General features: G+C 41.5%; 2 protein-coding genes across 3 annotated transcripts; both read left to right on the top strand.

Annotated features, from left to right (window-relative positions):
- Window positions 1–353: 353 nt before the first annotated feature.
- phpt1 (phosphohistidine phosphatase 1) lies at window positions 354–2,051 on the top strand. The gene is made up of 3 exons (XM_018693095.2): window positions 354–731; window positions 1,464–1,591; window positions 1,844–2,051. Exons 1-3 carry the CDS (start codon window positions 566–568, stop codon window positions 1,934–1,936), a joined length of 387 nt encoding a protein of 128 aa, XP_018548611.1. The 5' UTR covers window positions 354–565; the 3' UTR covers window positions 1,937–2,051.
- Window positions 2,052–2,594: 543 nt separating this feature from the next.
- On the top strand, window positions 2,595–17,111 carry mamdc4 (MAM domain containing 4). Of its 2 annotated transcripts, none has more exons than XM_018693094.2 (29): window positions 2,595–3,442; window positions 4,703–4,795; window positions 5,054–5,215; window positions 7,056–7,181; window positions 7,307–7,540; window positions 7,649–7,771; window positions 7,919–8,071; window positions 8,154–8,257; window positions 8,417–8,572; window positions 8,894–8,984; window positions 9,097–9,210; window positions 9,520–9,612; window positions 9,712–9,849; window positions 9,935–10,074; window positions 10,502–10,610; window positions 10,717–10,821; window positions 11,745–11,879; window positions 12,081–12,208; window positions 12,425–12,641; window positions 12,752–12,889; window positions 12,978–13,105; window positions 13,406–13,496; window positions 13,730–13,879; window positions 14,030–14,155; window positions 14,295–14,419; window positions 14,635–14,740; window positions 15,306–15,502; window positions 15,874–15,936; window positions 16,170–17,111. In XM_018693094.2, the coding sequence occupies exons 1-29, from the start codon at window positions 3,391–3,393 to the stop codon at window positions 16,206–16,208; spliced, it is 3,636 nt and encodes a 1,211-aa protein (XP_018548610.1). In that variant the 5' UTR covers window positions 2,595–3,390; the 3' UTR covers window positions 16,209–17,111. The 2 variants fall into 2 exon arrangements, with proteins under 2 accessions (XP_018548610.1, XP_018548609.1); XM_018693093.2 differs by having other exon boundaries at window positions 15,871–15,936.
- The last annotated feature ends 1,137 nt before the right edge of the window (window positions 17,112–18,248 follow it).

Here is an 18,248-nt window from a genome sequence, read left to right as displayed (position 1 = left end):
CGGGGATTTAAAATAATAATATTTCTGATCGTTTTATAGTGATGTGATGTTTCTATTTAACCAGCAAACCTACACATAGTTAATGCACACTGTTATATGGAACAATGTTGCTTGTGTGTTGGCAACTTGGATACAGCAGAGTAATTCTCAACTTTAACATGTTGCCTGTGCTCTGTCATTAACATGTGAGCTGTTGCGGTTTAAGAAAATTCGGCCTCAAATTCCACAGTGCTGGTTATTTGTTTGGGGGCCTGTATTTTTCCTTCCTTAAAAAATATGAGTGAGGCTACAGAGAGCGTGAAAGCCTGAGTAATTAATGTTAGTCTTTTATTTTGAAGGCTAGGACCGGAAGTCTTCTTGTTGATGCTGCATGGCGGAAGCAGACGTGACAGAGTAGGAATCGCTTTCTCTTGTATGGGGCTCGTGTGTTTCTAAGTACGTGTAGTTTAGATTACAAACCGACTCCCGAGCTGTATCCTCAGAGGCAGAGTTGGAGCTTGTTGAGAAAATACGGGCGTTTTGTTTGCTTGTCGGTTTGCTAGCGTGGCTGCTGAGAAGTTTGGAGATGTGCACTCAGACGAAGGCTGCAGCTCTGATGGCCAACATACCGCGGGCAGACATCGACCCGTCCGGCGTGTTTAAGTACGTCCTGATCAGGGTTCACAGCAGAGAGGAAGGAGACGACTCGGAGATAGATATAGTCCGAGGATACGGCTGGGCGGAGTACCATGGTGAGTCACTAACACCAGAGAAGACCAGCAGGGGGTCAACGCAGGGTCCTCCACAAAACTGTTTCAGTCAGACCTGCTTACTTTAGAGTGATATTAATAGTCCTGTTTTTTTTTAAGGTTAAGTAACAAGTAACTACTCCTTTAATTCCAACACGCTGTCATTGTTAGGTATGGTGAAATATACACAAAATATCTCATGGAGTTTGGGTAATTGCTGGGTGTTCCCATTGAAAGGAAGCCAAAAGATGTGTCCAGCTTTTAACTTTATAAGGATCTGTGCTGCCCTCTGCTGGACGACACTGGACCCTATTTTCTGTGTGTTGATTTGATTTTAATGTCACAATGAAAAACAATTCATTCAGTCTCAGTTGAGGACAAAAGGTGAAATAACAGTTGTGTTTTTTTATTTAATCATGACTGTGCATATATTTCCGTACATAAGTAACACACAGGTTTGTCTAACAAGTCATCGCCCTCGTCATAAACACCAGATGGAGGCAGCACATCTACACAACAAGCAGCCGTTTGTGATGATTAATAAACATATTTTGTGGACAGTTGGCAGCTCAAACACTGGAAGCTTCAGTCACAAGTTTATTGGAAACAAATATTGTGCTGAAGCCAAAATCCATGCTACACTTGTTATTTATGAAAATATGTATTTGTTGTTGCCAGAATAGGTTCAGCTCACTCTTCTGTCGTAACCCAAATTATAACTACTTATTCTTGTAGCTGATATCTATGACAAAGTTTCGGAGGAGCTTGAAAAGGACGGCCACCTGGACTGTGAGTGTATCGGAGGAGGGAGAATCAAACATGATGCCCAGGCTAAGAAGATCCACGTCTATGGATACTCCATGGTGAGAGAGTACTGCTGGAAAACAATGATTATTTTGATGATAAGTGTACAAACAGTAGCTGTCCCAAAAACAAAAAAAGAGTTAAAAGAGACTAAAAGGCTCTGTGGATCTGCAGAGTTGTCTGATTACTATGAGTGACCCTCCTCACATTATCATTAAATTCTGTTTCAGTATGAAAACACTGGCTGTTTTAGCTTATATCAAACATTTCATCATTGTAGTGGAACATTGATTTGATCATTTTCATTCCAGGGATTTGGAAGAGCAAACCACGCTGTTACTACTGAGAAACTAAAGGATCGGTATCCGGACTATGAGGTGACGTGGGACAATGAAGGATACTGAACTGAGACCAGCTTCTGGTGGACTCCCTTTCTCCTGGACTGACATAGTACTTACCTGTAACCCTTCATGAGAATGCACAACATGTCATTAAAAACCAGACAGAGTTTGATAATGAGCTTTTTGAAACAGCATTATCTTGAGACTGAGACAGTGGCGAGCCTGATGCGCCTTTGTTGGGCGTATTTTTATGTTACCATTTGAGTTTTAAAAAGGTAAACACTGTTGTGATTCACATATTCACTGGGTAGGTCTAAAACAAATACATAATTCGATTATCATAGTGAAATATGAAATTTGAGTAGGTGACACATTAACAGACTGACTTGTTTTAGAGTCATATAGTCTCAGAGTTACCATGTGTTGAACCTTAAATGCTTTGTTGCGATGTACGTTTCATAATTGATTCCTGAGACCTGTTCAGAAGACGTGTTCCTTCTGTTGTAGTTCCATATCTTACTTACAGTCAATAGCAGTTTTATTCTTGGCAGCTGTCGAGCTGTAAACGATGGTGATGAATGATAAAAGTAAATGAACTTGATGATCCTCCTAAGATAACCTGTGTGTGCAAGTATTTTGAAATAATGAGACAGTATTACACTAATACTCTGTGATTAAAGCGACTACTGTTGTTTAAGTACATCTAGATATTGAACCTGTATTAACTGATGTTTTTATTTAAACCTGTAAAGTTGAGGGCCATAAACCCAAAACAACTAGGTAAGAAAACACGGAGCTGAAGACATTTTAGTTTAGCCTGGCTTAGCTTTAGCTTAGCTTAGAAGCAGGAAGAAACTGTTGGAATCTACTCCATCAAAAAGTGAAAAATCTTATATCTTTATAAAATGTATTTTAATGCTGTGAATTTATATTTGCAAATATATCCAAAAATTAGTTGAGCTGAGATCTCAGTGGTGGCTGTTCACAAAATATCTGCATCTGTACCATGGATCTATTAATATGATCAGTGCCTATAGTTTTACTCTCATATTTCTATTCATGATTTCTTTCATGTCAAATACACAACACTCATAGGAAGGGTTTTCTTTTCAGCTAGGCTACCAGATTCCATCTGGATCCATTTTTCCCTTTAGCAACAGGATAACCAAAATCTGTGAATGCTCGTAAAGGTATAATGATATATGTTTTCCCATTCTCCCACTGTGGCATGAAGGCAGCATGAGACACCTAAAAACTCATAGCTAAACTCAGAATGATAATGTAATAGTGTCAATCATCTGTGTCTACTTCAGCAATTGTGCAATACACGGATGTGTGCTGTGGAAAACTCATTTGGAGGAAATTATTTTATGATGGTTTGTTGCAGTTGCATGCTGGGTGAATTTAAAGTCCAACCGTTATCTCTCAGAAATGGGAGAAGAGGTCAGAGTCAACTGGTAAAGACTCTTCAGGTTGTGTTCAGACCTTCAGACTGATCCAGTGGAAGAGGATAAAAGATGTTACACTGGAGGAGCTCAGCCCTCGCTCTGCTGCTGATTCTGCACTGGGGTAAGAGCCTGTTCAGCCACGCTACATCCTAACTACAGGTTAACGTCTTTCCCAGGGCTTTCAACTACTCATTAAATTCATGTTTCAAAAGTCAATAATCTATTTTCACATTCAAGCCCCAAAACAGTAAAAAAGGTGGATGATGTCTCTGTGTTGGCACCGATCAGTTTCATCTCAGTCACTAAGATGCGTTGGCTGTAGCTGCTCTTGTGTCATGTCATGTCCCCTCTCTCTTTTCTGGGGGTCTAAGTAGCCTGAGGACAGTTTACACTCCATAAATTTAACTTCATGTAAGCCAACAATACATAATAAAAAATTTGTGTTCGTGGTTAAAATGTACAGTTGTCAAGATTTAGAAATAGATCAGGCTATCGTTAGTTATCACACATCACATTACTGCTACATGTATCATAACATGGTGCAGTGCAGTGGTGCATGTTCCTAATCTGTGTCATGTCTGATTTCCAGCTGTCAGGTCACTGAGGCACAAAGTCTTGTATCTTAATCAGAGACCTTTGGATGGACGGATGGTATTTTGCTGGCGTTAACCCGATTACTTCTCTCTGGCCTTTGAGCCTGTTGGCATTAGTTGGGCTGTAAATCTTTGCCAGTAATGAGCCCTGATAAGAGAGTTTGGGGCTGAGTCATCGCTGAGATTTTTACACAGCCTTCAAACAGAAGCAGAACAGATGGAAGCTATTTCCATTTTGAGAGAGTACAGTATACTTTTCTTCCAGTTTTAAAATGTGGTACTTGCTTGTTCTGGGTTTTTTGACTGTATATCACACAGTCTTTATCAGCAGATAGAATGTGCTCAGGAATTAAGGAAGTGACGATGTTCAAACTTTTACCACTACGCCTTCATGTTGACTTAAATGTTTAACTTGACAGTTCATTCCTGACCCTGAAACCAGCAGTTGACATAACAATCGATCCCCATTCAAGGTTCACCTCTTCACTTGTTCTGGAGCTTTCAGCCTCATCACTCAGGCTTCATCAGCAGACGATTCTTGGATTTCTTTATTTTGTTTTTTTGATTTGATATGGACTCTTTGGAAACTAGCCTTCAAAAAGAGATCCCAATAAACAAAACATATATTTGCATACGTTATCTCGTGAAATGAAATCACTGGATTGGATTTTTAAATTGAAGATGTTCATCTAAAGGTTTCCTCTATTTTACTACTAATGTAAAACTTGAAAAAGTTCGGTTAACTTTAAGAAGTAACACTGTCCTCTGATGTTTGTGTCACCATACAGCTGCTCCTTCTCAGGCTCATGAATGCCTGGCTCCTGGGAAGAAATGTGACTTTGTGTGCGACTGTACTAAATGTGAAGATGAACAGGACTGTGGTAAGTAGAGAGCGCGTTGTATCTAAACCTGATATAATGATATACATTTACATTAGATGTCTATTAAAAGTTGGACTATCATGTGAATACACGGTTAAAAAAATCCAGTAATGCTTGTATCATCAGCACAAAACATGGGACCTCACTGAATATGATAAGTTATTAGTTTGTAAAAACCTTTCCTGTTTGGATCTGCAGGTACTTCCTTTACTAATGTGGTACAGCAGCTAACTGTTATTTATTTCTTCACCTTTAAAGGCTACAGGGGAAAAGGGTTTGAGTGCGACTTTGAGGATGCAGGAATGTGTGGATGGAGAGACCAGTCCGTCAATGAAGCGTACAGCTGGGGGAGATATCAGAGAGGAGACATGATGCCCGACAGCGGGCCGTCCTCTGACTACACCACCGGGACAGCTACAGGTACGATATGATTCAATGCGATGTGATGCGATATATTTTATTGTCCCCATGGGGAAATTTGTCTGTGGACCACCTCCAGAGTGATATTAAACAAATTGCAGTAAGGTATAATACTATACACACAGGTCTTTAAAAGTATCAAGTCTTTTTCTTCATTTGAGGAATATGTTTTATACATTATCTCATTTATACCAGTAGAGTGCATCAGTGCAATGAGCAAAAAGTCTCAGACTGTACTGAGAGGCAAACAGGACTACTGCTGAGAGCCACTGCCATTGTGATTGATGCATGAAGTTAATCTCTTCAAGAAAGTTCATTTTTGAGTTAGAATTGCTTCAGTTTTTTCTTTCCTGTTTGTATTTTTTCTTGTTGCCTAGTTATTTGTTAGTTTTCTGTCTCTTTGCTCCATGCAGAGTCTGTAAATGAGTCTTATTAGTTGAAGCCTGGTTTCTGCTGTGTCTGGTTTTTGCAGAGTCACAAGCTTAATGAAAAGTAGGAAACTGGCTACACATTTCCGATTGTGTTGACTGATGTGAAACCTGCAGCACAGATGACTGATTTCAAATATGATTTTCTATTTATTTCATGATGATGGAAGAAAGGTCAGAGGATATATACATTCATCGAATGACTGTGCCTGTAATTGACCTTTGAATCATGTATCAGAGCTGTTGAGAATCAAACAGCACTGAATATCACAGATTCTCACCATGAGTTTTTGATCCATGTTAATATCTTTTATGCTTTAAAAAGCAGCAGCAGGGTTTTGCAGAGGCTCCTTATGAAATCACTGTGTAAACACGTGTGCTGATGAAGTGTGTAATTAACAGGTCATGGGGGTTATTTTCACAGCCAGCTTCAACAGCCAGTAATTTCTCTGCAGCTGTGAGTTCAACCATAACCGCAGTGATCCCTCCCCAGCACTTAAATTCACAGTAGAGTCGTCATTTAACAGGAGGACGAGTGTTGAACACAGGTTGTCTTCCCATGATATTAGATTATAACACATGGCAGAGAGACAGCCTGGGGATGGAGCATTACCTTTTAGAATTCCATGGGGAGAGGATTTAAAATTTGTCCTTTCTTAATCATGCAACAGGAATAAATCTCTAATTCCAGTTGATGGTTTTAAAACTGCAATGTGAAACTACCTGTTTACATAAAGGATTAACTAAAACCCAATAACTTAATAATGAAAACAGAGGTTGTTAAAATGCTGTAATCAATATTTTTATATTAACAGCTGATCAATTCACCACATGTAGTGTAAAGGGTGAAGAGGGGTTGCCATAGTGACAAGCCCACAGACAGTTATCAGTCCGACTCTGCAGTTCCCCACAGCTCTGTGGAGCTTTATACTTTATTTTAACTCATTGTTTGCTTTACAGATCACACCTTTACTGTGTGGATTCACTGTCAAGCAGCAACAAGTAGAGCTGTTTTTACCAAAGCTCTAAAATCCCACCAGTCAGACACAAAAACAGAGCTAAAAGACAGTGAATATCAGACAGGAAACAGGTGAATGTCAGTGTTGCTCTGTGTGTGCTGGATGTGCAAATGAGCAATATTTGTCTGTAAATATTTTTTTTTGCCGTATCAACTGTAAAGGTTATAATAGTGTTGAGTTTAAAGTTTGTTTCAGCTGAAAACAATTGGCCAACAGAGGCTAAAGCGTTCTGTAGAGCTGTAGAGTTTGCAATACATCTGTGGGTTCATCACCACAAGCAACAGCTGTCAAAGCAGAAGTAATGGTTTAATCCATTGTTGAATTGAATAAAGGTGGAATAAAATGGAATGGGAATAACTTCCGAAATAACAATTCATATTTTTCATCACACAGGTTGGTTTATGGGAGTGAGTGCAGTGAAGTCAGCAACTTTCAGTACTGCAGTTTTAATGTCTCCAGAGATGAGAGAGTCTTCACCGACGTGTCGTCTTCGTCTCAGATATTTCCTGTGGGACTCAGGTAATGACCATTACTGAACCAGGTCTTACCTTTAAATTGACTGTGTTAAAACACAATCTTACTGTTTCTCATAATTCAAATTTGACTGATTATTGCTGTGTTGTATCTTCTAACCCTTCTGTTAGGTCACAGCAGTCTGGGCTCCACACCCTTGTGGGCGTCCCTCATTCGGCAGGATTCTCAAGAAGCCATAGTGTGGCGTCCTGAGGCCACAAGCTTCCGTGGCTGGAAGGAGGGTACCATATTTCTGGGCCGTATTCCCACAACCTTCCGAATCCGTTTTAACTCCGATCGCTCCGCGGGGCAAAAAGGCGATGTGGCCTTAGACCAGCTGGAGTTTGTAGACTGCGCTCTGCCCTGTGAGTCCCTCAGAGTTCCCCATTCATGTGCCGTCCCTGCCCTCTGTGGATTAAAATGATCATATTGATGATGATTATTTTGATGTCGTCGTTTCTTTGTCTTCACAGCATTATTACCTGGTACAGAGTGTCCACCAGGGATGTTGAAGTGTGCTCGTGGTGGCTGCGTGGAGCAGCGGCAGGTCTGTGACGGCACAGACGACTGCGGTGACGGGACCGATGAGAAGTGTGGTGAGAAAGCAAATATCATCTGAGATACAGCAATATCCAAGAATATGTGCTGGTGTCCCAAAAATCCATTGTTGTTTCCCAGCAGGATTTCCCTGACACCAGTGATCAGTTGATGTGAGTTGTGTGTGTTTGCTGTGTCTCCATAAGACTACCAGCTCTGTGACTTTGAGGAGGGTCTGTGTGACTGGGACTTGAGGTCAATCTCCAGACTGAAATGGGTGCGGACGACTCAGGAGAACATCTCCCTCTCTGATCCTCTGAAAGGACCAGGCAGGGACCACTCCAGCAACACTGTATCAGGTAGCATGGAGCACAGAACCTGCTGCTGAATCTACAAATGTAAATGTAATAATAATAATATAGCATATCATTATTATTGCAGGTCACTTCCTATATGTCACTGTCCCTGATGGTGGTCTCTCTATGGACTGGGCCGCTTTCCAAAGTCCTCTCCTTGAACCCACCAATAGTTCACATCCTTGCAAGGTGAATCCAAAGCTGATTCCTGCTCCAGTGAAAGAGAATTTTATTTTCCTCTCTTACTCTTCATTTCACTGTAATTTAATTATAATCTGACAAATACTCTTTAGAATGAAACATTAAAATCTAAAAACATTAAAAGTCTAAATCGTCTGCCTGCTGTAGATGGTGATGTACACTCACCAGTTTGGGCCGAGGTCCGGCGGTCTGACGGTGCTGGTTGCTGATCGTTACATCTACCCGGTGTGGGAGAGGGGCGGTGCCCTGGGCGACGTTTGGGTGAAGGCAGAGGTGGAGATTGTCACCAACTCATCTTTCCAGGTGAGTACTTCTCTTTAGTTTTAGGGGCATAATATTGATGCTGTTTGGCAACACTGTAACTCTGTACTCTGCAGTTTGTTATGCAGATATATCTGTACACTGTGTGATTTATTCCCAAAATAAAACATATACTTTTAAAAGAAGCACAGAATCAGAGCACAAAATTTTGATCTCAGTCCTTTAATGACAAAAGTATGATTGTATTGCAAATGAATATGAATTTCTAACTGTGATGTTTTTTCACAAAATAATTATACAGCACTTTGGCATATATGAGCATATAGTGCCACTCGTCTTATTTTCCCCTCACTCTCCTTACAGATTGTAATAATGGCAGCAATCAGAGACTTTGCATATGGAGGTATTGCTGTTGACAGCATTGTGTTGTCCCCTGGGTGCCGCTCATCATCTGGTAAACCTGTTATCTATCTTAAGTTAAAGAAAACAAATGTGACTCAACGTCCGCAAAGAACCGTCCTCTGCCGTACGATAAATCTGCTGTTTCTCATTCTCCACTTGAACAGCCAATTATTCCCTGGCAGCTTTCCCTAAGCCACCTCGACACCCCTGCACTGATCAGGACAAGATTTGTGACTTTCAACCTGACTGTGCAGAAGCAGAGGATGAAGCCAAATGTGGTGAGTTTATTTATCCCTGTTTTACTCAGTTTTGTCATCAGGACTGCAACGATTTTGAGACAGAAAAGTATTTAGGATTTTTATCAGGTCCAGCTGAAGGACTAGTAAAGTAGCTGAGGGCCTCAGGGGCCACCAGGGACTCACCCAAACAAACAAAGTAACAAACTTGTTTTAGAGGCATGGTTGTTAACCAAACCTTCAAACTCATAACGTACAACAAGAATGAATCCTTCCATGTCATTATTGTTTTGTTCTTTAATACTAATGGGTTTTTTGTGAGTGTAATGTCTCCATGAATCATGTCTGCAGGGGATTTCTCCTACACTGGGGGCAGCTCAGGGTGGACTGATACCAGCATTGGAAATCAAGGATGGATGCTATATGAGAATTTAACATCCCAAGGTACAGTTGCCCTATCACTACATCACCCTTCCTCTGTTACTCATTTGCTCATATTTAGTGATTTAAAAAACGACTAAATATTCTAATATTTTTATTCAGAGGAGTACCTGTATGTAGCCGAGGCCTCGGGCAAGCAGCTGACTGAGGCCCAGACACGGACCCCCCTCCTGGGCCCCTCTGGTCCAGCCTGCTCCCTCAGCTTTGACTTTGCACTGACTGGGAGTCCAGATCACATTGGTACCACTGTTAAACTACACTGTTATATATATTATTTAACATATTGTCTTCTTACTCCTAAACCTTTTCCCTCGACACACTGCAGGTGAGCTGTCTGTCAGGGTGGTTGACAGCTTGATGGGGATGAGGCCTAAACTGTGGGAGTTCAGTGGGAAGACGGGAACAGGAGAGGAGGCGTGGCAAAATGCCAGCATATCTGTTGGAGCCAGGAAACACCGCTTTCAGGTCAGCTTTCAGGGCAGCACCTCACCCAAATTAATGACACATCATCAACTTTTTTGCATTTAAAAGTTTTACTTTGATGATGAGGTTCAAGTCAAATATAAATGAAGAGCATGTCAGACTTTGAAAAACTGTCACAGGTCATTTCTCAAATCCTTGAAGACTTTACAAGGTGGATGGTACCAAAAATATTCCACCCAGTGCGCAGTAAAGTTCATTTTCAACCAGTTTCACAAAGTATAACTACAAAAAACAAGCTGCATGTACGTAAACTGAGTATGAAAATTAGAAATAATAGAAAACAGCAGAACTTGACGACTATAGTACAGCAGCTACAGTTGGTTGAAAGAAAACACTTGTATCTTTATGTTTAAAAAAATCTACTTGTGTGTCTTTACTTATGAGAGCTCCTCTGTTTCATCTTGCTCAGCTGGTGTTTGAAGCTCGCGCTCTGAAACTGTGTCCATGCGCCAAGATTAAAGTGAAAAACGTTCGCTTTGTCGACTGTCATGCTAGCTACTTCCCATCTTCTCCAACGGGTAACTCTTCTGATAACTGATAACTCTGACTAATTACACACACAATGCTGCGTACTTGAATATTTGACCTTGTTATGTAAGTGCTTTGATTATTTTTGTTTGCCAGTACTGTCATGTAACTTTGAAGATGGACTGTGTGGATGGTATCAGGACAGCAGTGACAACTTTGACTGGATGGTGCACAGTGGGATGGACCACACCATTGGGATCGGTGAGCTGAATTAGAAACAAACAAATAAACCTGTGTATTCAGATCTGATCAGTCAGTATCCCGGACACACACAGACACATACCTTGCCTTTGCCTTTCCGTGGCCTCACTGCTAAAAAACATCAAATTAGAAATGTGTCACACAGGTTTGGTGCAAAATAGTTAATACAGATTTAACTGTCATTGTAAGAATCTGACTTCTGTTAGGTGTCATCTATTTAAATCATTTTATGTACACAAGGAGAGAAGATTCACATTCATATTGTTCATAACTACTGTCTGTGTCAGCATCAGTGACAAGAGTAAAGCCTGTACGTTCACACCAAAGCACAAATTTAATTAAAGGTTTTGGTCCCAACTGGATGTTCAGCAGGTCAAAACAATTTGAGTCAGTGTGTGTGTGGGTGTCAGTTCATAAATCTGGCCTTTGGGATTTTGTTCTTCTCCCAGCACATTGTCAAGCCTGCAAACTATTATTATAGTCATAGTCACTGGGCATCAGTGAAGACAACACAGCGCTCCACCCCACTGATGAAACTTCCTTTTCATTTTTCAGTGTATAAATGATGAAGTTAGTACTTTGGATTTGAGACAGAAAGTTTAGGACTTGGACTTAACTTGAGATATGACTTATTTCTGACTAGCAAAACAATGTCTTAGAGTTATCTAAACTAATGCACGCTTTTCTACGTAAAATCTCAATTCAAACAGTAACAAGTAACTATAACTATAACAGATAAATGTAGTGCTGAAAAAAGTACAAAATTTCCCTCCCAAATTTCCCTGCATAAATTAAAAACTGGGGGTTTCATTGAGTACATTAGAAGAAGATACATCATAGTTGCAGTATATAAAGTCACTGCTGTTCTTGTGACGCCTTAAAACTCACTCCCTTTCCCTTCCCGTCTTTCTGTTGATGTCCAGGTAAAAGCCTGGTTGTGGACATGTGGAGTCCCTCTCTGCACGGTTTGTTTGGACGCTTAGTTTCATTTACACAGTCACCGGGTCCCACAGGTTACTGCCTGTCCTTCTTCTACAAACTCTATGGGCCCAACACAGGTGAGGATGTGACTGAATAGAAATCAGTTTAGAGTGAAATAATGAAATAAAGCATCTATTTCTTTAATTCTGTGAACATGTTTTAAAGGGGAAAAATGTCTGAAGTTAATAATTGATTACAGACTGAACAGGATCTGGTTTTAGAAGTCTGTATGTTTTGTCTTCTCACATCATCCTCTTCCTCTCACTGATCCCGTCCAGGTGTTCTGAATGTAAAGCTGTTAGGTAAAGATGATTATGAAACCATCCTCTGGACCCGAAGTGGAGCTCATGGCAACGTGTGGCACGAAGCGCACTGCCCAGTACCACACCAACTCACAAGCTTTCAGGTATAGTGAGAATTCAGTCTGTCTGACATTATTACTCAGTGTCTCAAAACTCATCAAGCATCACAGAATGATTAAAAGGGGGACAGGTACGGTGAAAAAAATCACCTGGTTTGGGGTTTTGGAGAAACTCTGCCCCCTTGTGATAAAACAAAACTCCACTAATTACTTTGGAGAGTTCCCTAAACACTGATAACTCACCCTTTTATCCACCAACAGCTGATGTTTGAGGCGGTGCGCTCCGGCTTTGACGGGCAGGTGGCTATTGACGATGTATCGTTTGTGGCCCGTCCATGCACCGTGCCGAGGATGTGTTCCTTTGAAGGCCAGCAGTGTGGATACAGCAGCTCTGGTAAAGTTCACTGGCTCCACCGCAGCGGATACACCTCCACGACATCTGGACCCAAAACAGACCACACTCTGGAGACCGAACTGGGTGAGAGAGGGAGAGAGCGTCTTATTAAACAACACTATAATATTTTAGTATGTGAGCAGGAAGTGGAAAGACAGTGAATGGTGACCGTCCTCTGCCTGGTTGGTGCTCAGGTTTCTACATGATGGTAAACACCGGAGAGCGCTTTCTTCCCTCTGGCAGCAGCGCAGTCCTCACCTCCCCTGTTCGCCAAGGAACCGCCAAGACTGACTGTGTGCAGTTCTGGTATCAGATGGGAGGAGTGAATCCTGGTGAGACACACTCACACACAAATAATCCATTAAAAAACAAAAAAACAAAACACTGTTTAACCGTGTGCACTCTGCGTGTACTCTGCAGGTTCTCTGACCGTGTATATGAAGCCGGTGAAGGGAGAGAGGGTGAAGATCTTCTCTGACAATCTGAATCAAGGAGATGTCTGGCGCCATGGCAACGGCAACATCTCAAGTGCCCTTGTGGACTGGCAGGTACAGTGTGGAGGCTTGACAGGGCTGCTGGAAGAGTTAGAGACATTTGACAAGTCAGTAATGATACAAAAAAATAAAAAGTAATAAAGTATTACCCACAAAGTAATGAAATATGAAAATAAATTATGTCCCTGTATTCTACCTGTAACTACAGACTGTATCTGTTCTTCTAACATTTTCTTTGGCCTTTCTGTCCAACTTTCCATCTCTCCAGCAGATTTTGACCCAACTTCAATAAGTAGGATTTTGTGTGTGTTAAAGCTAAGTTTCTAAAAAAGCTGATATGGTGTTGTCCTGCAGTTGGAGTTCGAGGCAGTTGGAGCTGGAGGTGTAGACACTTATATTGCAGTTGATGACATCTTCCTTTCAGGTCACCCATGTGAAAATCAAGGTTTGTGTCGATCTATCTTATCAAAATTAGAGTGTGTTGTGTTGTGTGTTAGTCTCCTGGTTCACCTGAAAATATGGTACAATTTTAGACTAGAACTTGTGAGTTTTGTTTCTAATTTGCTTTACTTAGATAGCAGCAACAAAAAATAGAGCAAAGCATTTTAATCTAAACAACAGTACTCAGCTGTATCTTCTTTGTGATACTGTCTATTTCTGTTCTGTTAAATATGTCAGGTTCTAGGTGCAGTCTGGAGAGAGGGATGTGCAGCTGGAGCAACACTCAAAACAGTAAAATGGACAAACTGGACTGGGAGCTGACGAGTCAGGAGGCAGAGTCACACTACTCCACCCCACCTGGAGACCACACTCTGGGCACAGAGAAAGGTAAACCAGAGAGACAAACAAGGACAGAGATACTGAGGTCCGAGGAGTAGAGAGCAATGTTTGCATGTCCTTTTCTGTGTTTATCCAACAACATGTAGCAAAAATGTCCTGAAGTGTAAAATAGACTGCCTTCCCTTTTCTTTCTGCTAGGTCACTTCCTGTTATTTCCAAGCAGCAGTCGGACAGCAGCCAATCAGAACGCTCAGCTGCTGAGCCCTCACCTGCCCCCGACCAAGGGCACCTGCCTGAAATTCTGGGCCTACAAACCCTACTCATGTAAGGATCAAGGGTTGTGTTCTGGTTGAGCAGATACAGTTATCAAGTAAACCTCTCAAATGTTGTCTGGATGTGTGTGGTGCATTTCCCCTTTCATATTATGTGAAACGACTGATGTTTATTGTGTCAATACATGTAGCAAGCAGCCAGCTGAAGGTGTGGAGGCTGGCTCAAGGTCTTCTCCATGAGCTGCTGGTGGTGAATGAACTGGGAGGACCATGGAGACGCTTTGACATTAATATCACATCTACTGAGGAATACCAGGTCAGACTGCGAGGAAACACTAAACATACCATGTCTAATATATATATTTATACTGATATGGTGATTTTAAAGGTGCTATATGTAAGTTTCTTGCTATCGCTACATAGCTAATATTAGCATTAACAGCTGTTTACTTTTCAGTCTAGAAGAAACGTTGAAAGTTACGCATCAAGCTTCATTTCATGCTCATCTTGTCTTGTTTTTGTTGTTGACAGATTGTGTTTGATGGAATCAAAGGCACGTCGGGCATTATCGCTCTGGATGACATTGAGTACACCATTGGGATCAACTGCGCCAACCAAGTCACAGATCCAGTGACAAGTAACAGCTGAAATCCCAAATTCTAGCCTACATTTTAACAGCCATGCCAGTGGTTTTACATGTTTTTGAGCATATTATATGCTCATTGAAATCTGCTGTAAGAGGGCACTGGTTCTCTCTACAGATTACAGAAAATTTGACTCTCTTGTGACTTTCTGAAATAGAAGGAAAAAATGGCAAGTTTTTGCCCCACAAAAGGAATTTTTTAAATCTTATTTCTATTCAGGTTTTTATTTTACTGATTTTAAAATTACACCCTAAGCAATCTTAACTATTGAAAATATAAAAATAATATAAATAAATAATATATCCAGTCAGTCATCTGGCATCTGGTAATGCAGCACATTTCCATTTATATTATCATGTCAGGTTAATGTAGCTGCAAAGGACAGAGACTAATGGCCTTTAAGGTGCAAAGTAGGACTAAAATGTATGGTATGCTTTTGACAAAGTTGTCAGCACTTGTTTGCTTGCTTAACATGCAAAACCAGCAGTTCAGCTGGTGTCACATTGCCTTCAGCAGACTCTAGTAGAACCACAAACTGTTTTCCACCTCCCCCTGTAGCCCCATCAAAAGGAGACAATAAAGGAGGCATTGCAGCATCCGTCATCGTGGTCCTGCTGCTGATCGGCACTTTGATCGCCCTGCTGGTTTACTACCTGCGAACCCGCCAGAGACATGAGGTTATGACCGGCCCATCATCATCATCCTCATCAGCTGGTCGTGGTTTCAGTAATGAAACATATGATCCAGAACTCACCGTAAGTTAATCTGACATTCAGGGATAGCATGAAAGGATCGTTTTGGTTCATTACAGCTTAGCAGTACAGCTGTTAAGTCAAGTCAGTTTTATTTGTATAGCCCAAAATCAGACATTACACATTTTCTTACAACACCTGACAATCTGCATCCGTCTGTGTTCAGACCCTTAAACCCCTTCAATGCCACTCTCATACTTAACCACCGTAAATGTACCTGCAACATATCTACCAACGAATCTAACCTGCAGATGACATAAAACACTATTATTTTTGGTACAGAGAAAAGGCAGAATGCTAGCTTTGATGTAGCTAGCAGCACAGATTTTTCTGCATTGTGTCTCATTGCTGGTTACTCATGATCATTTTAGCAGAACCGTGTGACGATTCCACCAGCACAAAACCATCCAATGGCTGCTGGGTTCAATAATGTCTCTGTGAGTACACTATATACCTTTTATTACTAATTTCACATTTCATGTTTTATTTTCTGTCATTTTCACAGTACATTGATCCTTATTCGCATGTACTCTGTTAGCACAGTTTAATGAAGGTGGTTTAATTCACCAACAACATTACTGTGTTAAGTTATTATTCTTCCTAGACCAATTTATGGCCTCGTAAAGTTGTGCTCACTGACTGATTGACTCGTCTTCTTGTGTCTCTGAAGGTCTCTGCTGACGTCAGAGAGATGGAGGTGGATCCGTAAGGCAAGGGGGTGGTGGTCCTGCCACCTAAAGGTGGCTTTGTGAAACTGAGGTGATATCACAGCAGAAGAACTGCTTGTGTCGCCCTTACATGACACACACACACACACACACACACATACATACACACCAAAACACAAGCATAGCCCACATACTGAAACACTGATGAAGGCCTAATCAGTGCCGCTGCCTCAGATCGAGAGGAGCCCTCGTGGGTCGCAGCTTTCTGTCTGTGATGGACAGATTGAAGTCGGGAGGAGAAAGTCAAACTTCCAACTTCCTTTAAAATCAAGACTGGCAATCACCCATGATTGGCTGAAGATTTAGGATCCATTTTGGATATGTAAGGAGGTTCAGACAGAATCAGGTCAAGTACACTATCACTGAATCACGTTTGTCTGGTTTGAGAAGAACTCAACAGGTTGGGCTCCTTTCTTTGTGGCTCAGATGAGCACTTCTACATGTAGAGCAATTTAGGTAATTATGGGGCACACTACCCAGCCTGTGAAACTAGTTGTATAATGATTTAGGTCACTCTGGAGGAGCTTAGAATCATTTGAGGTATCTCAGCTGTACAACAAAAAGCTGAAACTGGGATCATGACTTTTGAAAGTGATGTGAGTTTTGGGAGTAGACCTTGTCGCACAGCTTTGTAGAAGTGCAAAACTGAATCACTGGCGTTTGCCTTTGAAAAGGACCGGAGGGATAATTACTATAAACAGAGGTTAAACCTTGTGGAAAGTATGAAATAGATTACAGAGGAAGCTGACTACATGTGTACATGCTGTTTGGAAAGAGACTGAAGGATGGATGTATTCTTCTGGATGTGTTAGACGGTTAACTTTGCTTTGAAACAAGATATAATTAAGTGCTAATGAGAAATTAATTAAAGTTACGCACTAAAACACTGGTGTCAGTATGTTTTTTGGTTTACCGCCGGTTTACTGTGGTTGGTTTAAAAGTAAAATTTGAAATGATTTTGCTCAAAATTAGAGTAGAAATTTAATGAATCTGTGTCAGTCGACTAAAATGAATTACAAAGAATTTTGCTTACTGACTTTTAACTGATCATCTGTTTAATTGAAAATAATATTTTCTGGTTCCAGCTGTTTTTTCTGTCACATTATCATCCTTTATTCACTGCTGATGAGGCATCAGGATGAACAGTTGTAATATACTGTAGCCTACATACAGTATGTTGTATTTACTAATATATATAAGAATCAATTCATCAGACAAATAATCAATAGCCACGTCCTTTTTCAGAGGATGAATGGTGGCCTAATAAAGCAGTCACGCGTGCTCTTGATTGGTAGCGCGGCTCTGATTTGGTCAAATGCCTCGTTCATCTTTAGGAAGAGGTGGTGACGACATCCTGCCCCTAGCAACGGTTGCGTCTCTACGGCAACATCCTCCGATGTCCCCTCTCTGCTGTTGTCACAGTGACTCTCATCTGTTGTCACTGAGACAGAGAAAAATCACCGATTCACTCGGATGAACTGATGAGTCTGGAGGATGCTGTGTTGTCATGGGTGGAGAGGAAGCGCCCACCGCAGCGGCAGCTTGTGTCTCGCGACTTGAGCGCTTAAAGTTGGAGTGGACGCGGGGCAACTTGGCCACGAGGACCCCTCTCCTCCTCTTCGTCACCATCAACAATTATCTGTCATCGTGCACCAGACTGCGGTCACCTGCGCCGCCTGCAGCCCGGTGCTGTTCTCTCTCATCTGGAGCGTTTTTATTTGCACGAGCCGGTTCTCATCCAGCGGCGCGTGCAGCTGAATGGATCCCGCCGTGCTCATCTTCCTGCTGTACATGATGATCGCGCACGAGCTGGTCTGCGGCTGGATGCAGTACCGGAGGCAGAGCGCCAAGCCTCGCAAACGGGCTGCTGGACCTCTGCTGCGCTCAAGGTGAGTGTGTGCGTGTGTGCGCGTGCTAGTGTGAGTGAGTGTGTTTGGCTGTGATTTAGATGTGGTTTTAATCAGAGTACACCATTTGCATGTTTGTTTTGGTGAATATGGAGGCACTGTTAGAACCAACTG

The sequence above is a fragment of the Lates calcarifer genome, linkage group LG9 (genome assembly GCF_001640805.2).
Source record: "Lates calcarifer isolate ASB-BC8 linkage group LG9, TLL_Latcal_v3, whole genome shotgun sequence".
In the NCBI taxonomy this organism is placed as follows: Eukaryota; Metazoa; Chordata; class Actinopteri; family Centropomidae; genus Lates; species Lates calcarifer.
This window is presented reverse-complemented; position numbering and strand designations above follow the sequence as displayed.